Source organism: Columba livia, chromosome 5, assembly GCF_036013475.1.
Source record: "Columba livia isolate bColLiv1 breed racing homer chromosome 5, bColLiv1.pat.W.v2, whole genome shotgun sequence".
NCBI classification, from domain to species: Eukaryota; Metazoa; Chordata; class Aves; order Columbiformes; family Columbidae; genus Columba; species Columba livia.
In genome coordinates this window covers 51,025,960-51,049,050 of record NC_088606.1, presented here as the reverse complement: position 1 = coordinate 51,049,050, position 23,091 = coordinate 51,025,960, and the positions used below count along the sequence as shown (strand labels likewise).

The 23,091-nt window shown below is 39.6% G+C and overlaps 1 protein-coding gene across 2 annotated transcripts in view; it reads right to left on the bottom strand.

The window, feature by feature from the left end:
- MUC2 (mucin 2, oligomeric mucus/gel-forming) overlaps positions 1-23,091 on the bottom strand; it is a 61,539-nt gene that overhangs the window by 27,290 nt on the left and 11,158 nt on the right. Inside the window, exons 12-32 of one of the 2 annotated variants that reach the window (XM_065065066.1) lie at positions 20,149-20,286; positions 19,436-19,600; positions 18,737-18,831; positions 17,684-17,810; positions 16,773-17,028; positions 15,971-16,023; positions 15,582-15,691; positions 15,031-15,182; positions 14,431-14,569; positions 13,723-13,833; positions 13,247-13,426; positions 11,977-12,216; positions 10,613-10,769; positions 8,655-8,783; positions 6,573-6,720; positions 5,661-5,704; positions 4,943-5,140; positions 4,539-4,568; positions 3,683-4,168; positions 2,562-2,846; positions 798-1,430 (exon numbers count right to left, since the gene is read on the bottom strand). In XM_065065066.1, coding sequence (XP_064921138.1) covers positions 798-1,430; positions 2,562-2,846; positions 3,683-4,168; positions 4,539-4,568; positions 4,943-5,140; positions 5,661-5,704; positions 6,573-6,720; positions 8,655-8,783; positions 10,613-10,769; positions 11,977-12,216; positions 13,247-13,426; positions 13,723-13,833; positions 14,431-14,569; positions 15,031-15,182; positions 15,582-15,691; positions 15,971-16,023; positions 16,773-17,028; positions 17,684-17,810; positions 18,737-18,831; positions 19,436-19,600; positions 20,149-20,286 — 3,876 coding nt within the window. The remainder of the gene's footprint in view (positions 1-797; positions 1,431-2,561; positions 2,847-3,682; positions 4,169-4,538; positions 4,569-4,942; positions 5,141-5,660; positions 5,705-6,572; positions 6,721-8,654; positions 8,784-10,612; positions 10,770-11,976; positions 12,217-13,246; positions 13,427-13,722; positions 13,834-14,430; positions 14,570-15,030; positions 15,183-15,581; positions 15,692-15,970; positions 16,024-16,772; positions 17,029-17,683; positions 17,811-18,736; positions 18,832-19,435; positions 19,601-20,148; positions 20,287-23,091) is intronic. The other variant, XM_065065067.1, reaches the window with a different exon arrangement.

Below are 23,091 nucleotides of genomic sequence, written 5' to 3'. Positions count from 1 at the left end.
GAGGACTGAACGGGGACTCCCGCCACTCCCTCACCTTTTTGTGCCACTCACACCACCTCACTGTCTTGGGGACAAACCGAACACCAGGGGGGCTCATGACCCCAAAGGAAGCAGGCACAGGACACGCACTGCTGCCAAAACGGTAGCTTGCTTCCCAGCAGCGCGCAGACAGCTGGAGAACAACGCTCCCGGGAACGCTGGAAGAGCCCGGTTGCCCAGAGCCATGCTCCGTATCAAGGGTCAGTCCGCAGTCTGAAACCTTTCCCCAGACCCTTGCGGGAACACCTTCTAAGCTTCCTTACAGACAGCACCGCCAGTGAGTGGCGGCAATGGCCACAGAGGAAATGCAGAAGAAGAAAGGGAAGAAAGTCTGCATGGCTGCACCCAAACACTGCCTGACGTGGCAGTGCCATAAAATCAAGCCCCACTCCCATTGCACAACGTGGGTCGCGCTCAGTACGCTCTCTCCAGCTGAAGGACGGGATCCGACAGCAGCAAAAGCAAGACTTCCCACCAGTACAGTGTCTGCCTAAGCTGGGCAGAGGCACCTGAACAGAAAGCCTCCTCGGAGCACTGCTGACTCAGGGAACACAAGACCTTCTACCCAGGACCCCTGCACCCTCCTCGCTTCTGAAGAAGCCAGCCCAAGCACTAGATTTGGGCACATGCCTCTGCTGGGAACCCACAAAAATGACTGCCACCCCCGATCCCATACAGAAGGCACAAGCTGAAGTGCTCAAGGACCTTTGTTTCTCCCACAGCAAGGCAACACACGCCAGCACAGAGCAGACAAGTACCTATAGTTTGTGCGGAGCTAGTTTGTGCGGAGGTAGTTGGCAGGGTGGAGGTGTATGTCGGTGTGGGCGTGGATGTGCTTGCAGTAGTTGGGGTGGGTGTTGACTGGCCAGTAACAATCGTTGTTGTCCCCGGGGTGCTGCTGGTGGTGCTGCTGGAGGACACTGAGGTGGTGGCGATGGTGGTGCTGGTGGTGCTGGTGGGAGGCTTCGACGCTGTTGACGTGGGAGTGGCTGTTGATGGGGTTGTAGAGGACACTGTGCTCGTTGTGGACGGGGGTTGGGCCGTCGTGGTGCTGGCGGTGGTACTTGGAATACATTCGGGTCGGTTGGGGATGCAGCAGACACTGATCTGATAGTTGTAGCAGACCGGCACCAGAGATGTACCTCCTACGGTCTGATCCCTGTTGTTACAGATGAGGCCTGTGCTGACATCGCATGTCACGATCTGTCCCAAATCTTCAATGGGAACATCAGGGAATCTCTCTGCTCTGCATGAAATATTCTCCGCCTTCACGCAGACCCAGGAGGGATTGTGCTTCTGAATATTCTCAAAGGTTTCATTGTCACCGCCATTTCTGTCAGAGCTGTCTGGGTAACTCACATCAATCCAGTCTGTCCATTGACACGTACAATCTGGGGGACGACAGCAGGAGGAACAATTAGGAACAGCAGGAACAGAGAAGGCAAGCTGGGGAACCAGCGCACTCGCGGGTGGTGCTCTGCGCATCCAGCGCGCACAAGGGTGCCCTCGGATACTGCTACGTCAGTCAGCCAACCCAGGCAACAACAAAGCTGCCTTGTGTGGGCAGGCCTCCCGTTCCCGGCCATACAAAGCATACCAGGGCCAAACCAGGACACAGGCACTGCCGAGCCACGTGTGTCTCCCCCTTGCAGCTAGGGCACAACTCCTGGATTGGTCTTCACGTGCGCAAAAAGCACTCGCATAAGGGCAACACACGAGCTGGAGGAGGACTGAACGGGGACTCCCGCCACTCCCTCACCTTTTTGTGCCACTCACACCACCTCACTGTCTTGGGGACAAACCGAACACCAGGGGGGCTCATGACCCCAAAGGAAGCAGGCACAGGACACGCACTGCTGCCAAAACGGTAGCTTGCTTCCCAGCAGCGCGCAGACAGCTGGAGAACAACGCTCCCGGGAACGCTGGAAGAGCCCGGTTGCCCAGAGCCATGCTCCGTATCAAGGGTCAGTCCGCAGTCTGAAACCTTTCCCCAGACCCTTGCGGGAACACCTTCTAAGCTTCCTTACAGACAGCACCGCCAGTGAGTGGCGGCAATGGCCACAGAGGAAATGCAGAAGAAGAAAGGGAAGAAAGTCTGCATGGCTGCACCCAAACACTGCCTGACGTGGCAGTGCCATAAAATCAAGCCCCACTCCCATTGCACAACCTGGGTCGCGCTCAGTACGCTCTCTCCAGCTGAAGGACGGGATCCGACAGCAGCAAAAGCAAGACTTCCCACCAGTACAGTGTCTGCCTAAGCTGGGCAGAGGCACCTGAACAGAAAGCCTCCTCGGAGCACTGCTGACTCAGGGAACACAAGACCTTCTACCCAGGACCCCTGCACCCTCCTCGCTTCTGAAGAAGCCAGCCCAAGCACTAGATTTGGGCACATGCCTCTGCTGGGAACCCACAAAAATGACTGCCACCCCCGATCCCATACAGAAGGCACAAGCTGAAGTGCTCAAGGACCTTTGTTTCTCCCACAGCAAGGCAACACACGCCAGCACAGAGCAGACAAGTACCTATAGTTTGTGCGGAGCTAGTTTGTGCGGAGGTAGTTGGCAGGGTGGAGGTGTATGTCGGTGTGGGCGTGGATGTGCTTGCAGTAGTTGGGGTGGGTGTTGATTGGCCAGTAACAATCGTTGTTGTCCCTGGGGTGCTGCTGGTGGTGCTGCTGGAGGGCACTGAGGTGGTGGTGATGGTGGTGCTGGTGGTGCTGGTGGGAGGCTTCGACGCTGTTGACGTGGGAGTGGCTGTTGATGGGGGTGTAGAGGACACTGTGCTCGTTGTGGACGAGGGTTGGGCTGCTAGAAACAGCATGGACAGAGAAAACAGACACATGGAAGATGCATGAGTGGGAACATTATGCACTGAAAATAATTTACAAGTTCGGCAGCTACAGCTAACATCTGGCTCTCATCCTGCTTTTACGACTATTAAGATCTTTTATCTCTAGGGCTTCCTTTCTGGCCCCAAAAAGCAGGCTCATTCCAAAGCATGGTCACCGTCAACACAATCATTTCATATGAAAGAGACTGAGGATGTTGTTGTAATATGCTTCTCACTAGATTGAAAATACCTACCAATGGTTAAGATGTTTCGAGGAGTAATTCTCTGTGAGGCTTCCTATCTCTGCCTTGTTACTTAGAACACCTCTCAGCGTCATGGAATAAGACCTGAGAGGGGATGCTGTGGTCTGGAATTAATACATTCATGGCTGATTGTTATGTAGTTTCCCCATGGTGCGACGTCACCCTTATTAAGAAGTTCACAGTGCACTAGGGTATCTCAGAAGCCAAAGACCATAGTTCCCAAGTGGCAGCCTGCAAAGACTGCCTAGATCTATAATCACAGGCAAACTTTAGCAATGACAGAGGTAAAGTAGGAGGATCAAGGGAAGAATTTTTGCACAGCCCCACCCAGACAATGTCTAAAATTATAGTAGTCTAAATTAAGGCCTAATCTAATCTTGCACAATGGGTCCTTGTAGGGATCTTCTTTCCAGCGGAAGGACAGAGTTCCCAAGACTTCCTGCCATCACAATATCTGCTATGGCAATGACATGCCTGACAGCCCTGAAGCTGACAGCCCTTTATTTTTCCTGTTACAAAGCAAGAGCAGAGAGAACTGGTCTGCTAAATACCTGAATGGGGTGAGGTTATCGGGGTGGTGACTGATGGTGTGAATCCGCTTGTGATGGTTGGGGTGGGCGTGGTGGTAATTTTTGTTGGCTGCCTGGCTGTAGTTGTGATGGGTACTGTTGTGCTAGTGGTGGTTGAAGTTGCAGTTGGTGTTGAACTTGGTGTACTTGTAGTCTCACAAGGATGCCACTTACAACAGTTTACCCTGATTTCATAATTATAGCAAAGCGGCCACAGAGCTAGATCTTGCTCCTCGTTTTTACAGATTAGTCCATATGTAACGTTACACTCTACTTTCTGGCCAATTTCCTCTAAGCTCAAATCAGGTTTATTTTTAGCCCTGCACTCAATTTTTTCAGGAGCTTCACATATTTTGTCTCCATGTTCTTTTCTTATTGCATCGTAGGTTTCATAGTCACCACCATCTTCTCCAGGTTTGCTAACATCAAACCATTCAGTCCAATTACAGATGAATTCAAAGCATAGAGCTGCAAGAAAAGACAGAGATTCAGCATCTGAGCTTACAGAGAACATTTTGAGAAGGTTAATTTTGTATTGTATTCCATTAAGGATTAAAACAATGCATTGCAACTTGTCATTTCTTCAAGAGAAGAGAGTTCTAAAACTAGTTTATTACAAGGTTTTTCAACAGAAAACTTCACATCAAAATAAAATTACCAAGCTGAAGCCTTCAAATGTCTTTCTTGTGTCTATACTTATCACATTTTTGCAATTAAAAAAATACATATTTTTTCCTGTGTCAAAAGTATTTTTCTGTAGTGGCCATCTGTAATTTCCTTTTCATTTAAATATTCCTTTGACATTTTTTAACAATTCAGTTTTCTATTTTAAACTTACTTGTAGTTTCTGGAGGGCTTGTGGTGGTAACTGAAATAGAAAAGAATGAATATTTCATCATCTGAGAGCTTTAGAAAAAAAGTATAATAGTAGTTTTAAATATCCTAATTACATTTTTTTTGCTGAGAATACTGAAACAATTTCTACTTTCTCAGCAGGATACCGAGATGATAACATTTTTCAGAATTAGGAAGGCACACTGTATATTTATAATTATAAATTCTTCCATGAAACATTTTCTTCAACTCGAAGTGTTAAAAATATTTCTCAATGTCCTCTAATAAAATTATTCATAAGTATCACTCTTTGTCAACTATAAGCTCATATATTTGTACATTCTATCTTTAAAAGCATTTTAATTAAACAAAATAATTTTTAGTTGTACACCTCTGTTGAATATTTACCTATAGCTGTAATAGTAGGGGTAGGAATGGAGGTTGAAATGATTGTAGATGTGGTTGTAGACAGGCAAGTAGAATTGCTTTCAACAACTACGGAACCATTTCCTGCACAAACATATATTATACAGATGTTGCCATCCTGTACGTTTGCCACAGTTTCACCCTCTTGATAACTCGTTCCATTGATGACACAAGGACACCCTGCAAGAAAGAGCTTTACTGTGCAATTTTTCTACTAACGGGTAAGGGATGAAGGCAGAATCTTTATGGACAAGTAAGCATTTCAGAGCTATAACTGGAGCTTTGATCTAATACATTGCACAGATTTATCTTAACATTTAGAAGAACATTAAAACATACATAATAAAGCCCTGCATAAAACATTTGGAGGAACAGGTGTACAAACTGGGTTTTAAAATATTTTGAGAGAAATAAAAATTGCAATTTACTATCTGACACTTTTCTATACTACATGTTCGGGAGTGCAAACTCTTGTGGTAAAGTCAATTAGTTTGGATGTGGAACATAGGGACAAAGAATAAAGGAACATGAGAAAAAGGTTGAACCAGAAGTACTAACAGCAAAGTTCAACAAAATTGCTGTCCAATTTTCCTTGGTGAGAACTTGCATTTGCACTGGAAAAAGATATTTCAAAGAGACAGACAAAGCAGTTCAATGCACTTTTTTCTTTTGTTTGTAGAAAATCACAAACTTTATTTACCTTGGATTGGTGTACACTCTATGGATCCTGAGGGGGAACAGACACTAAAAGCAAAATTTTCAAAAATTAAAATGTTGCATATGTTTTATGGCACCTGTTAGCAGACCCACGAGCACAGAAACATAGGAATTTGTCACTTGATCTTCATTCTGGATATTGTTCTGGATACATTTTTTCCAAAATTGCCTATCACTATTTCACTCAAACTAAGTCACCTCTTTCATTCTTTAAGTACAACATCTTAAAACTATCGTAAATGACTTCGTGTTGCAAGCTGCAATAACAACAACTGTTTTTCAGAGCAATGAAGATATAGCTCAATCAGGGTTTTTTTTTGTCTCTGGTCACCATGTGAAGTCATAAGTGTCTGTGCTATCATTAATAAGGCTCTAGGAGTGAGTGGTTAGGACTCAGGTATTTCTTTCAGAGTTAGTATAGACCATTTCAGATTACAGTGATTTTGAAATCCCAGTTTTAAGTGAGAATGCAAGGCAGAGTAGCCCCATTCTTCCCAAAGCACCATGAGAATCAAGAGGTTGTTCTAGAGACATACTCAGGTTTCATGCCAGTATAACATTTATGGCACTTCAAAGAGTATATTTAATGAATTTGCTAATACACTTATTGTAACAACACTGTCAACCTGAAATCTGGATTGTTATGGGTTTGGAAAATTGTGAATGAAAAGTTTAGAATCTCTACATATTGTAAGTACAAGCATTTTTTGAGTTTAAGTCTCAACTGTAATAAATTACATTGTTCCTCTGATTTGTATATATAAATGCTAGAATACACCAGCTCTTCAGCTGAAGTTGCATGCTATTTGCTTGATCACCTGTAAACTAAGTGAAGGGCTCAGAATGCATAAATTCCTTCCTGAATTACTGCAGATGTTTTTGCATTTTTACATACCATTTTGTGCAGGTCTCTTCTGTGGGTACTTCGGTCCACGTGGGAACATGAGTTCCATTGAAGTAACACCCACATTGATCTTCAGGCACACATTCCTTCGTCTCCTCATTATAAACAGGCTTGTCCTTAGGGCATCTGGGGTAGCACCCTGTCGATGACAAGTAAAACAGCATATAGGATGAATTAAAAGTATAAAGAGTTAACTCGATAGGATACATTCTGAAGGTAAATAATTCTCACTGAATCAAGCATAGTGAAAGAAATGTAAAAATTCCAATTCAAATTAATCCTAGGACAATCAGTATTTCCAAAAGACTTATATTAAACAATTCTCATTGCTAATATTCAGGTGAGGAGGATTAAAGAGGAGTTTAGTAACGAAAACTAAGGAATCTGGTTTTTACTAGTTCAAGATATTGGGTAAACACCTAATTTATATTAATTTATATTGGCAGCTAGCATTTTTAAGACAAAGAAACATCCCAATTTTTCTGCAGACATTAAAATGTGATCCCTATATCTATAATAATTTCGTGAAAAATATAGAAGTGTAATCATTAATAAACAGGTTTTTCACTATATTTATTGCAACAGTAGACCTTGTTGATGTGCCTTTAGGAGGCCAGGTGTCTCCAACCTAAACAGATAATTTATCCACGTTTTTCCATACCTTTGGCCAGTGACCCAAACCCCATCTGCAGTGGATTAATTATCTGTCAATTCTTATTGCATTTTTCACATAAGTATACTTTTAAAAAATCATTGTGTCCTGCTTCCAAATAAACACTCATGAAATCCAGTTCTTAATTACATAAAGTCCTCTCTGTAGTGTAATGAATTTCTAAATAGCCTGTAAATTGAATGACCATATAATTAACTGTTACTTAGAAGTCACTTCATGCTGCAAGAGTGTAGTAAAGGTGTCATAACAAAACTAAGTGTGCTCTGCGTTTTCACTAAATATAAAAAAAAAAAAAAAGAAAAAAGAAAAAAAAAGATAATTGGATATATTATAATCTGCCTTCTAACACTTTCTAAATCTTTCTGATAATTTGAAACAATCAAAACAAAGACTCAACTTTTTTTGTTGTTTTGTTTTGGGTTTTTTGTTACATATTTTGGCTAGGATTGGTTTGTTTGTCTGTTGTGGTTTGGTTTTGTTTTGTTTTCTTGTCAGCAGTTCAAGGATTAAAATAGCAAAGCAAATCTCTGGGCACTTATTTCTAATCCCTAAACTGGAGATAACTGCTTCCAGTCCAAACCAAAAAGACTGTGTGGCCAAAAATATGACTGCTTTCTCCAACTTTAGCATGTGGTAAAACAGAAGACATTTGTAAAGTTATTCAAATTCTTGGATAGTTGCAGTCCCCATAACATGCAGTTCCTTTTCAGTTACCTAGTACAAGGGCTTTCATGTACTAATAGCATACCTCTACATACTTTGAGGTTTAAAATGGCATTTAAATGGATTGTGCATTCTCAAAGTGGGATGGCATATGGAATAACCTGGTTTAGCCTCACATCTTGCTCTTAAAGACTAAACGAAAACTACAAACAAAATACAATGAAAATGGTGTAGGCTGCAGTGGCCCTCTGATAACATTTTGTGGTGTCTGTCAAGAATCCAATATGCAGCAGGATCAGTGTGCCTGATATCAAAGATATTTTCTACTGTAAAATGCTGCTGTAAGGATTCTGCACTTTAATTTAATGAATTCAAGATGGGTATGATGCATAAAGAATGATAAGGTTAAAAAACCCCAGTGAACATTAACTTGCTTCTTTACCATGTAAAAAGTTTTCCTTTTCTCTTGAAATGCCCTTAGGATTGGATGCAAAGTAAAAATGGTGTAGTAATCTTGCGTGTTTCAGGATATTACCCAAGCAGAGACCTAGTTTTGTGTGTGACAGCAATGTAACTATAATTACATTGTAAGAAACATCTATGTAAGGCAGGAGACAATTTCAACATAGTAGACTTAGGAACATCTTGTCAAGCTGACTGACTATTCCATATTCGTTAAATGATATCTGGACAAAGTTCTATGAAATGAAACACAAAATTGCCAGGGAATTTATTACCTTCCAGATATGGTACTGAAAAGTTGGTGCTGACATTATTAATCATCCTGCAGGTTGTGATTTTACTGCCACAAGGTTCATAGTGCCATTCACACTCATTACGAGGGTTGTAGTAGTCACAAAATATTGCTGATGAGAAAAAAAAAAAGAGAAGATGATTAAAAACACGGTTCACAGTATCACAGTATCACAGTATGTTTGGGATTGGAAGGGACCTCAAAAGATCATCTAGTCCAATCCCCCTGCTGGAGCAGGAACACCTAGGTGAGGTCGCACAGGAACATGTCCAGGCGGGTTTTGAATGTCTCCAGAGAAGGAGACTCCACAACCTCCCTGGGCAGCCTGTTCCAGTGCTCTGTCACCCTTACTGAGAAGAAGTTTTTTCTCAAATTTAAGCGGAACGTCTTGTGTTCCAGCTTGATCCCATTACCCCTTGTCCTATCATTGTTTGCCAACGAGAAGAGCCTGGCTCCATCCTCATGGCACTCACCCTTTATATATTTATAAACATTAATGAGGTCCCCCCTTAGTCTCCTCCAAACTAAAGAGACCCAGCTCCCTCAGCCTTTCTTCATAAGGGAGGTGCTCCACTCCCTTAATCATCTTAATCATCTTCGTTGCCCTTCGGTTGCCAGAATGCAGCTCTGGTCAGGTCTTCAAAGGTACAAACTAAATGAACCCACATATTAAGCCCACAAAATTTCTCTTCAGGTATATGACCTGGACTTTTGGGATTGATTTTAATTGAAAATGAAAGGTAGATTTTTGAGAGTATTTTTCTTCCCTAGTTACTAGCAAACTCCTAAAACTTGTAGTATATTCAAAATAGTTCTATCTTGCTTTATCACATGGGCTGAGAGTCACCTCCAGCAGGCCAAGGACAAGCACAGGAGATATTATGGATACAACTTGAAACAGAATTCAGCTTAGATTACTATGGAGAGAGGAAGGAGCTTTTATAAACATATATCAGAGCTAACTATAACTTATAACTTCTGTTTCACTGACTTCTTACACTTAAAAACTACAGCTAGCTTTAATTTTGAGTCAGAACGAATTTTTTAAATTTAAAAAAATAACATTTCTGCTACTTAGAATCTCACAATATTGTTTTGAGCAATTTCGGGGGAAACACTAATTTAAATATTATTTTACACTATTTTATGACATACTGGTATGAGTATTAGCACAACTAATGGACACAATATACTCAATACTGTTTAGGTTAATCTACACAGGAATATTTCTCTATACTTTTGCTAAAATCAAATTGTGAATAATTTGAACAGAAGAGAGAAGATAACAGGAGTTACAGTTCACCGATGATCAAGCAAAATGGAAGGATGACTTGAAACTCAGCTAGGGGAAAGGGAAAAGGGAAAGGACAAAAGGGAAAGGACAAAAGGGAAAGGAGAAAAGGGAAAGGAGAAAAGGGAAAGGGAAAGGGAAAGGGAAAGGGAAAGGGAAAGGGAAAGGGAAAGGGAAAGGGAAAGGGAAAGGGAAAGGGAAAGGAAAAGGAAAAGGAAAAGGAAAAGGAAAAGGAAAAGGAAAAGGAAAAGGAAAAGGAAAAGGAAAAGGAAAAGGAATAGGAAAAGGAAAAGGAATAGGAAAAGGAAAAGGATGAGAAGAAAGGGAAAGAGAGAGAGAAAGAGAGAGAGAAAGAGAAAGAGAAAGAGAAAGAGAAAGAGAAAGAGAAAGAGAAAGAAAAAGAGAAAGAGAAAGAGAAAGAGAGAGAGAAAGAGAAAGAGAAAGAAAGAGAAAGAGAAGGGGAAAAGCTAGGCTGAATAAAAGATAATTAAAATATACAAATTCACTAGTTCTGTTTGTTCTCTGATATTTTGTGAAAATAAATTGTGTTGTATAGCAAACACAACCTCACAGTGATATTATTAATGATTGATTTGACAGGCTTTCTGACAGTAGCCAGAAATATACAGTTGTGTTTTACTGTTACTCACGGCATATATCAGGAGTTCTCCAGAAAACACAGGCCTGAGCCTTGGTACATTCTTGAGCATACGCAGCAACTGCAGAACAGAAGCACTCACAATCTCCACCACTGTCACAAGAGCAGGCATCATGAACACAAGCTTCATAGAAAGGAATCGGGTCTACCTGTTGGGGAAAGAAATGGTGCCACTGTGCATCTACAATTTAGTTTTCAAACTTGTAAGATTGAGAGATCTCTCGAGATATGAGCTGGGTGGGAATAAGACTGTTTCTAAGAATTGCCAAATCCAAACAACCAGTATAGGCTTGAAGCTGCTTAATGTCTTTTGGATAGTAACAGACTTTAAGTAATACAGCACCTTCATAATTTTCTATGAGTGAAAAAAACAAGAGCCCTGGGTAAGTGCCCACATTTTCTAACAGAGTTCCATTTCTCTGCTCTCACAACCAAGTTGTATTGATGCCAATGAAGTCTTATCTTCCATCGAGCTCTGCCAGCCAAGTGGTGAGCAATGTCAGAAAGGCTGCACTTCACACCAAATATGAAGCAGAGAATTTTGTGCTTGCCAGTTTTTGGAGTTTATCCAAAGACACTTTAACAAAACATTTCAATTTTTTTGCTTGAGACTGCAAGAGGAGAAACTTAGACTGGATTTTAGGTGCTGGAGGAATCAACATAGAGACATCTATTAAGTTAATTAAATTAATAATTCTTACTGGCTTTCCCACTGTGAATTAAGAACAAACTGTTATTAATATTACCATACTTTGGTAAGGAGAGAAGAAATAGAGAAGCACGCTCTGTGCACTGTGCTCTGGAAGCTGTGAGACTGACATCGTGTGTGCTATGAGAATTTGGAAGCAGAGTACTAGCAGCTAAGCATGTCTAATCTGTGTGACGTCAGCAGTTTACAAGAAGATCCCTTCTGTGGGTTGAATATTACAAGGAGTGGCATTATCTTCAACAGCCATCTTTCAAGTACAGTATGGGTTTCTGTCGGAAGATGGGTCTGATGATCACAAGGCCTTTCAGAACTTAGAGTATTGAGAGTGTCTCAACAAGAGATGGTGCAACTGCAGCACAGAGATGTTGAGGATAAATTTATGAAGCTAACTTGCACAGTAGTAGCAGTGAAACTGTGGTGATAAAGAAGGGCTTGTACAGCTGGGGGGCACCACTACTGACACAGTCCCATTGCCACAGATACTCAGACTACTTTGATTAAGGCGAGCTGAAATGTACTGACACCTGCAACTGTACAGACTTACTTGAAGATCACTACTTCACCATCTTTTCATTCATTTCTGATGATCTCTCTGCTCTGTGGCAACAGAAATGCACTGTGCTGTCCCATCACTTCCCTCTACAAACCTTGGAATGACAAATTTCAAAGACTTCACTTCGGATGATGCTGCATTCTTTCTCTGCCCATGACTTCCGATGTGGTTTCACGTCACAGGGCTTAATCTCTTCTGTGACATCTGGACACATGGAAGACTGTTTCCAGGAATTCCCAAATATCAGAGCATTGGTGTCCTGCAGCCCACTCCTTGTTGTAAAGTCATTGTTAGATTTGTCATCGAAGTTGCCACATAAGCCACACACTTTGCCCTGGAAAAGGAAATTAATGTATCCACAGCTTTTAAATGTACCATGGAAGTGAGAAACAGACTCTAGTAAAGCAAGAGCAAAACATTGATATTAAAAAGGATGACTGACTCTCCCTGTAAATGATGTATTTTCATCTTTACTTCCTTGTACAGAAATTAAACCCTTATTTGTGTGTGTACTCAGCAAACCACGCAGCTGCTGTGTCTTCTCTCCTTGAAGCCAATTATATTTTGTGCATTTCCATGTCTCTGTGGTTCTTCGTCCAACTTATAACACTAAACAGTGGCTAAGCCTTTTTCAGCTGAGAATAATTAATTTATTTTCCATTTTTTCTCAGTTTATTATAACCTAGCTATTAATACAAGCCTGAGGGAATTTCATTCTGCTCAATACTGGTTTTATTAAAACCTTCTAATATAATGAGCACCATTTCTTCTGGGGGGGTGGGGGGAAAGGGGAGAAGGGGGGAAGAAGAAACTTATAATTTAATCACTCACCTACAATAGTATATTTTTCATAGTGCTATTTAAGGTACCTTAACCCCCTCAAGCAACAGTATATCCCTGTTTATAGAACCCTGCACCTCCTCTTTCAGTCTAATGAATTCAGTACTCTATAATTCAGCATGTTGATTTTCAGAAATTGAAACTAACATTTCCATACTGTACAGGGAGTTTGATCTTAACTCAGGGCTGAGATTCCATGCTAGTTTCCAAGTGTATGTACAGTCAGTTCACATCCCCTAAATTACTTTGGATGCTTGGCTCTTAATATTCACAAACTTGGAATGCCTTAGATGTTTAGCTTTATTGCAGTCATATGCTATACATTCCCTGCAATGCATTTTGATGGACTGTAAGAAACTCCAGTAACATCTCTGCAAGGTGTGATAGTAATAATGCACACTTATCATCAATATGAAGAGAATACAGGTGTTAAATATGGAGTCAGAATAAAAGAACATTTATGTTTCCTTAGCTCATTTATCTATGTATACTGCTACTTGAAAAAAAGACAGATAGGTCCTAACTTTGTAATCAGGGGTCAGCTTGATGAAAACAGTAGTCTTCTTATCCCATATAAGCATCACACCATTGCTGGCCTCAATAACAAGGTAGAGGCCTACTGTCCTGTTCCAATAATGCACATCATCACCAACATCTCGCTGAATTTCTTTATAATCTTTGTCCTCTAATTTCAGTTCTGTTTTCTGAAAGGTAAAAAGAAAAATATTATAACTTTTATGAAGAGATAAAATATTGGACAGTAGTAACAATAAAACTCATTCTGAAATCAGTAGTTCAAAGTCTGGGATGACTTTTCAAGTTAACAGAAAGTTGTGTGGAAGCTTTGTTGGAGACAATTTTCAGTACCTAAGAATCCACACCTGTACATATTAATTTGATGGTTCCTCTAACATTTACTTGTTATAGCTGCTTTTCGGGACGTGACTTTGGAACATTACTTTTCTAAAAAATACTTAGATACAGATATATACACACTTACCCCTAGAAACATTTTAATAGCCTTTGAGCAGGTGACTCCTGTAGTTCCACAAGGGACGTTCTCTGTGATGATACTGAATGACCCACCAGAATTTTTGTCACCACAAAAATCCTATTCAAAAAAAGAAGAAAAAATGAGAAAATGAAAATTAGATAGAATATTTAAATTTTAGTTAGAACTATTCATAATTTCAATCATTTAAATCTCCACAATGTATAAATTGATACTGACGTTTCATATTTGAAATACATACATATATTTTTGAGATGCATGAACATGTACATATACACCTTTGCACACATACGAACAGTTAATACAGTCTCACGCGCGGCAAAACCTGGGAAACAAGTAGGACAATGAAACAAAATGAGGAATATATCTTTAAATATAAATATATTTGTTTTAAGCTTTGAATATAAATATCTTTGTAAGCTTAGAATTTTGGTTTATTTCACTGCTGATAGTGAGCTGTTAGGTCCCACTAGAAAATAGCTGTTACGTATGATTTATGACCACGGCATAGAAAAACAAAACAAAAGAAGAACATTCACATGGCTTGCCTGTTCTGAAAATACAGAATTTATCTTGGCAGAATGTGTGAACACCTCAGTAACAGTAATGGCTGACAATAAGGAATGACAAAACCAAAGAAGGAAACAGATCTTCAAAGCAATTTGATGCCATTTCAGCCCTACTGATGAACATTACCTGAGTAGCCACATATTCACAACTCCCATCAAAGTCATAGTATTTTCCATCAAAGGTGATATAATGGCCACTTCCATATATCGTGCAAGTCCCATAGCACACCTCTTCAGTGCAGGTCCAAAGCCCTTCTTTGCAGGTACTAGAAGAGAGCAGAAGAGTTGAAGTTTAAGATCTCACCAAAAGTGCTGTTTGGAAAACTGCAGAACAAACTCAATGGCTACCTGATACAACATGATAATGTGCACAATACCCGTTTTGATGTTACAGAGTGTCTTAAGTCTTAACTTCAATAGTTTAGCTTGGTTTTAAGCGTATAACATTATTTTTGATTCTGGCCAGCTACATGTTTTAGATCTGATAGCATCTATATCTCAAAAATTAGTGCACTTTCCCAATAAGAGGTGTCTTCTGAAAACAGATGTAGCTATTACCGCAGTATTTTCAGCACAACCTGTATTGCCTCAAATAGCAAAAAGTATGCCTGAAAATTAAGGTTTATACATGCAACCATAGCAACCACTGTAGTATATATGCCTAGACATGACTATAAGTTTACTGCACAGAATATATTCTAGAAAAGAGTACAAAATTGTAATTTACCAGGTGTTGCAGCCCACTGTTATTGTCTGTCCAGGAGAATACCACAGATTATGACGAATGCATGGGCAGTCCTTCTGCTCAACACAGCCCCCTCTGCCATCATCAAATAGACCTTCAGGACACACACAGCCTGAGACACACTCTGCCTGGAACTGAGAAATATAAGGAAAAATAACTGTTACTTTATGAAAAAGCACTGATTTTTTCTTCTGCTTCTTCAAAAGCACTCCAGTAAAAGCTGCATTTATAACCAAACAGCCTAATACATCAGTTTTATGAGGTTTTTCTTTCCAAGTTTCTAATGTTTTTCTTTTTTGATTGTCTAAGAACACAAATACAAATCGTATTTCACTTGAAAAGTACTACTCTACTGAAGACACAATAAAAAGGAGAGGAGAATAATCATGAAATTGGCAGCAGAGTAAAAGAAAGGAAGATTAAACTAAAGAGAAATGAACTGTTTGTTACTACTGTGTTTTCTGTGTTGGACTGTGTAGTTTAAAGAATGCAGAATAAAGGAAACATGACATAGAGAAAAACTGAATACATACCTGAGCAGTTTCAGGAGTATGACAGCTAAGTTGCACAGGTGTTTGCGAAGTCCACTTCAGGGGTCCGTCGCAATCAAAGTAGGTCTTGTTAGAAGAACATTCTCTTGAACCTGAAAGGTATGTTTTTGCTTGAGGTGAATCAAAGAAAGGGAAAATAAATGTGTGTGAAAGGTGGCAGTTACCGAGGCAGAAATCTTGGGGTATGTGTATCCTTATGAAAAAAAAAAAAAAAAGAGGCAACAAAGTGAAAATGCACAACTGTTTTGCAGAAAGGGAAAAACCAAACACACAAGACAAATAAGTGGAGAATACAAATGGAAAGTGCAGGCTTGGGTTTGAAGGTTGGGTTATGTTTTTTGTTTTATTTTACTTTAAAGAATAGCACTTACTTTCCATTCTTAATTTCACTGAAGTACACTGGATCTTTGCATTTCGGCAGACACTAAGAAAGAAGTGAAATAAGATAGAAATTAAAAAAAAAAAAAGTAAACTTAGAGTCTTCAGTTTAAATCTAAGGATTTGTTTATTTATATCTGAGAGCATTTATCAGAGACATCCTGCATAATTTACACTGATATTTCAACTCTACTGAAGCACAGTTATGAATTTTCACTTGGAAAAAAAGGTGGAGCAAGATCTTCAGCATAATGCACAGAAAGGTCATATTTTAAGGAATGACAGGTGTTCTATTAATCTTTAATACTGTGCTTTTTGATGACTCAGGAGACAGATAGTAATGATAATATAAATCAAAGCCTTCATTTGGATATAAAGTGTATTTTGATGCCTGTTCAACTCATACACTGCAAATTTGTTGACCTGCATGCTTCTTCTGCCACATGAAAAATGGAAGTACTCTACAGTTTGCACTGATGATTCATGTAGCAAGCTGTTGTCAGAGTTCAAGGTAAAAAAATGAGAATCATGAAAGTTGCCTTCAAAAGCCTGTGCTACAGTAAATACATATTAAGGGATGCTACATAAATATATATTAAGGGGAAGACAGAAGCAGAGAAGGAAACAACAAGGAAAAAAATAGCTGGACTTTTATCTTCTATTTACCTCTCTGCTCAGCAAAGTCCTATTAACTGAGTATCTTCAGAGTAACATTTATCTGTGAAGTAGCTTACACTTAATAAGGAATTTTTGAAAGCACTTTTATCACAAACAAGAAACCACAATAAAACATACCAGCGTTCTCCGTCTTTTGTAACATATTCCCCTGGTTCCAGGTATGATCCCTTGTAATAACATGGGCACTTGGAGATGGGCACACAGGTATCCTGATTATCCAGGTATGTATTATATGGGCAGCCACAGCCATCCACAGGAGCAAAGTCTTGCAAGCAATACTTTTCACCATCAGCAAGAGAACGACAGGTTTGCTGGCACATTGTGAGATTGTAAAGGAAAATCTGATTTCCTGAGCAGGCAGATACTTCACTAGCTGGAGGGAAAATAAGCAAACTGATAAATAAGGGATGAAGGACAGATAATTTAACTTTGATGCTTTTGTTTTAATTTCTTTGGCTATGGAGCACATAATGGTAAAAATACTCCCTTATATTTTATTAAAGTAAAAAAATATGTCACAAGTAATGCTAACCTAACTTTAACAGTAGAAGGCTTCTTTTAACTGCTGCTAATACTTACTACTTTCATACCCATATTTGTTTCACATATTGATAATCAGAGACAGAACACAATATAGTATATTCCTAGTCTCAACAATACTATACTGTTGATGAAAAATAAGAACAATGATAAACAAAGACACTGATAAGCAAAGATAATGTAAAAGCCATGGTGGCTGGGATTTCATTAATCTAAGATAGAAACAGTATTATTATTTAAACTGAGGAAAGAAGGTGACAGTGAAAAATATTGCATTCTACTTTTAAATATGTCATGAACAAATGACAGCTAAAAACTACAGCACGAATTAGTAAACAACATAATCATTGTCTCTTTTAAGTCCATTAGACATTTATAAAATACTCCAAATCCCTTAACACTGAGATAACTGACAAACAAATTCCAAGAGAACATGCTTACTTCTGGTGGCAAATTGACTCCACAGGGATTACAATTCCACTACTTACTACAGACACTTTGTCTCCAGCCTCCCAGTATGATCCCTTTGAAAGCACAGGCTCTTGAGTAAGAGGACAGGGCAGCACACAAGCATTCTTCACTGTCTTCACAGAGGCAAGTGTCATATTTGCATCTCTGAAAAAAGAACAAAAAGGTCAGTGAGCTCACCAGAAACCAATGGGCAATTGCAACTCCGTTACTATGAAATATCCTGTGTCCTTTTTCTGACATTGTTTTTATTAATTCCCACAATCAGAGAACAGTGGAAGGAATGGACTGCTTTCCTTTCATTAAAGGATTTTGTTACCATTCTTTCTCAATTGTAACTTAGAAATGAAAAGATCCATAAAAATTAAAAATCATAATCACAGAATCACAGAATGTTAGTGATTGGAAGGGACCTCTGAAGATCATCTAGTCCAATCCCCCCACCGGAGCACGAACACCTAGATGAGGTTACACAGGAAAGTGTCCAGGTGGGTTTTGAATCTTAAAATATTATCCAGATCTACTAGGATCTTCAAAAAAATTGAGCATAGACTGAGTTCTAGGTATGAACAAAGACTTAAGAATTTCTTCTTTTTGCTCAGGTAAGTCTCACCACTGTGTGATGAGCACAGGGGAAAAAGAAACCATGCATATTTGGGCATGACAATGATTTAGTGTTACATTCAAACCAATACGGGAAACTTAATAAATAGTTACATTATTATTTTTTTTTGGCTTAATAGCAACTAATGTGTAAGAAGGGTAGACTTAAACTTTCTGTGCACACCCTTCGAGTTCAAAAATCCAATCCAACAAAAATGTACATTAAATACGAAACACAAGAAACCAGAAGAAAAAAAACTATCTTTCTCTTAAGCAACACTTCATAAGAATCTCATCATAGAAGATACTTTGGATGCACACTATGACGCCTCAGTTATTCACTGCAGAAACTTCAGCAGCTCTTAGGGGCAAGCTACTCAGTAATGTCTCAAATGTTTGAACAATTATAAATGTCTACAGTCATTCAGATGAAATAAAGCAGTACTAAAAAGAGTGCAAAATTACAATACCTTATAGTATTCTGACGGATCAATGATTGAGTGACATCTTGCAAAAGGACCCTCTGAATTTTTCAGCAAAGAACACCAATGCTCAGCATAATTTGCTAAAAAAAAAAAAAAAAAGGAGAAAAATTAAATTATATCATTACATTCACTACATTCACTTACCTGGCTTTTGCCATGTCTAGTTATGTTGTCACATAAACACAATGCAAAAATATGAATTGTGTGCACTTTCAGGAATGGAGAAAGTACATACAATCACTGTACATATGTTTCTATTCTATGATTCAGTTACCTATCAGGGAACAGACAATCATAAAATCAAAAATTGTATCTTACTGCAGCAATTTGTCTACATGAAATTGTGACAACCCTTTCAATTTGGGGACCATAAAGCTAAGTTAAACACAGCAATAAATAATACTAAGAAATACAAGCTGCCCTTGCAGATAACATAAATTAATCATCTAGCTTCCCTATCTTCCAGCTCAGGATTCTTCTGCAATTACCCTCTAAATGGTGACTTCTATTTGATGAGATATCAGTTCTGGTATGTATAGATACTTGCAGAAATTAATTATTAATTTGGCAGTGCTCTAAAGAACTTCAGTGCCACACTACAACCCTTACATGCCTGTTACAGTAATATACCACAAATGCTGCTCACTCTGGCAGAAGTCAACCATCTGTTGGTGGTGTGCTTACCGCTTTCAATGCTGAGACTGCAGGGGTCTTCCAGCTTCTCTACCTGGTCTGTACAGGTAGACTGCGCTTTCCATGTGTTAGCAAAGGCAGATCCTGTAGCTTCTACCAGCCCACTGGTTGTTTTAAAGTCATCACCTTCCATTCCATTAAAGTTTCCACAAAGTCCTGTTGAACAAGAAAATAAATATTTTACCTAATTATTACTCATTGTCATTCTAAATTGTCAAAGGGAAAGTGAGAACTGATCACAAACATTTGAACAAGAAGTTCATATAGCTGATTATTGTACCTCAATATTAATGCAAGCTACAAGTACTGAAGATTTAGGAGCCCTGTTTAAATCTTTACCCTCTTGAGAAGAATAGTCTTCATGAAGATATCTTTGCCTCATGAGATCACCTCCCTAACCTGTATTTTTTACACACCAAAAACCTAGTTCTGTGGATAGCTAAAAATTAGTTGAATACTAAAGTAAGGAAAATTTTAAGAAACATTCAGGTACTGACACCAGACTGATAGGTCACTTCAAAATGAAATAATAAAAACACATTTCTAGTTTGCTTGAGTAAATTCTCTTCCAACGCTTTGGTTTCTGCTTTTAGTTTCCTCCTCTTGAATCAATAAATAGCACAAATTATCACCTATGTAAAGAATACATGACTCTTCAGCTGCGAAACAGTGTGGCTTGGCCTCCCGCTTGAACAGACACTTGCCTTGAAGTTTTCCTTGGGCTGATTGATCCACAGTCACAAACAGCTGCATGACTGGAAACAACTGGATCTGCAGCTGAAGCCCCAAAGAAGTTTGTACAATAAGGTAGTAGGAAGAAGGCTGGAATACTGAGAAGCTGGCTGAAAAAGAAACCACATGAATTGTGCAGTAAACACACACATAGGCTGCTGAAAGAAACACTTATTAGCTTCTAAGGTATCACCTGCCATGAAAACTCTGAGATCAGGATCAAATTAATCATTTTTTTCCTCTAATAATCACCGGCCAACTAGATACAATTCAGATTTTCTGCAGTACAGCTTCAGTGGTAACTCATTAATGCTAAGCAATCTGAAGAGCAAGAGATTTTCTGATAAAGTATTACCCAGCACTGTTGCATACAATAAGTAATAGGTGTGGCTCTACAAGCCAATACATAGCTGAATTCTACTACTAATAAAAAGTTAGATGTTTATACATAAGTCAATCCAGCCATTAAAGAAAAAACAGCAGAACTGACATAGGAACTGACATAGGAAATCAGCATAGCAGAGGAACCCAGCTTCAGTATCTCGAGTTGGAAAGGACGCATAAGGACCCATAAGATCACCAAGTTCTACTCCCTGCTCTTCGCAGGACTACCTAACACTGCATCACATGACTAAGAGTGTTGTCCAGACACTCCTTGAACTCTGACAGGCTCAGAGCTGTGACTGCTTCCCTGGGAGCCTTGTTCCAGTGACCAACCACTCTCACAGTGAAGAACCTTTTCCTAAGGTCCAATCTGAACTTCCCCTGAGATAACTTCATTCCATTTCCCCATGTCCTATTGCTGGTCACCAGAGAGAGGAGATCAGCACATCTCCCTCCACTGCTCCTCTTTAGGGAGCTGTGGACTGTGATGAGCTTACCCCTCAGCCTTCTCTAAGCTGAAAAAATAAAGTGACCTCAGCAGCTTCTCATCAGTCTTGCCCTCAAGACCTTTCACCATCATGATTGCCTTCCTCTGGACAGAATCTAATAGTTTGATGTCCTTCTTATATTAAAGACCCCAAAACTGCACACAGTACTTGAGGTGGGGCCACACCAGTGAATCAGCTCCCTAGACCAACTAGCTATGCTGTGCTTGGTGCACCCCTGGACAGCTTGGGCCTTTTTGGCTACCAGGGCACATTGTTGACACATTTTCAATTTACCATCAACCTAAACCTAAACCTCTTTCCATAAGGCTACTCTCCAGCCCCTTGTCCCCCAGTTTATATGTATAACCAGGATTAGCCTGTCCCAGGTGCAGAATCCTGAATTTGCTTTAGTTAAATTTCATATAGTTGGTGATTTCCCAGCTTTCTAGTCTATGCAGATCTCTTTGTAAGGACTTCCTACCCTCAAGGCAGCCCACAGCTCCTCCTAATTCAGTATCATCAACAAAATTAGTTAAGGTACATTCAACTCCTGTATCCAGACCATAAAAACATTAAAGAGCACTGGCCCTAAAATTGAGTCATGGGGAACTCCACTGGTGGCTGGCCACCAGGCTGATGTAACCCCATTTACTATAGCTCTTTAAGCCATTTGTTCACCCCACATCTTATTTAAGGACTTGTCTAGCTGTGCTGGACATTTTGTCCAGAAAGATACTGTGAGAGACAGTATAAAAATCTTTGCTAAAATAAAATTTTAAAAAACCCTACTGGTTAATTAATTTCTTATAGCAAATCTATTATCATATGCTCTATTTATATATTTAATCTACTTAATAGCCTATTTTATTGCCTAAAACACTTTAATTTCTCTAATCTTTCAGCTACATACTGTTATTATTTTTACACAAGCATCCATGAACAAATCATCCCATGAATACTTGTCCTTTCAGATAAATAATTACTTCCTTGCAAGTAACATTCCATCTGCAGGTAAGCCAGTTGTGGTGGATGCACTCGACAGCCCCTCCCCCACCCCAGCCAAACCAGCAGCAGTTTGGTCCAGGCTCCAAAGGAGGTAAAAGCCTGAGCTGCAGATGGGTCAAGAACTCCTTTTAGGAAAACCACAAGGAAGCAGAACATCACAATGAACACTGATAAGTTGTGGGTGCAGGGACTCCGTGCATATTTTTCCTACTGTATGCAATTTGGCTATGAGTCAACCACTTTATTCTATAAATATTACAGCCTGGATGAGCCTACTTTGAGCTCTCTCTGCTGAATAAGCTGACTAAATGGCAATGATCTTTTACTGATCACAGATCACTGGATGAGCTCAATTTAAGCTTCATGGCAGTCATTTAGCATAAGTAAATGTGTACTGAACAGAATGAGCCACCTAGAATTATAAGGTTGTGTGATTTTCAATATACTGTCTGCTTCATATTACTTAGTAAGCTGATTGTTCTGAAATCTTAAGCTGTATGCTGTAAGGTTCTGCTTATGTTTACCAAACTCGCATCTACTTCACGTAAACAAAAGGTTCTACGCTGAACATCTGTGAGATAAGGTCTGGTTCACACTTTGCTGGGAAGAACAGAATTGACTGGGGAGCAAATTACTTCAAGGCTAACGAAAAGACATTACGAGCATCCACAAGATGCCTGTTCTGCACTTCGCTGGGAAGAAAAGGTTTCATTCAAACAAAACAACACCTTCAAAGCTAATGAACTATAAACAATATCTACAGCTAAACAAAACAAAGGCCCGTCTGAGATCAATGACAAGAATCCAATGAGAAGTAAGAAGACCTCAGACTCAAATATTGCTATTGAATCATGGTGCGAGGGGTGGATCAACAGTCTGTAAGGATATAAGAATCCAGGGATTTCTATATACATGGCTGGGACGTCTGTGAAGGCACCCAGATAAAACCAACCCTTCTGCTATACTACTCCATTAAATTATTTATTCCTATGGACCCTGATTCCTGAGAGTTTGCTTTGAGAGACCTAGGACCCAGAC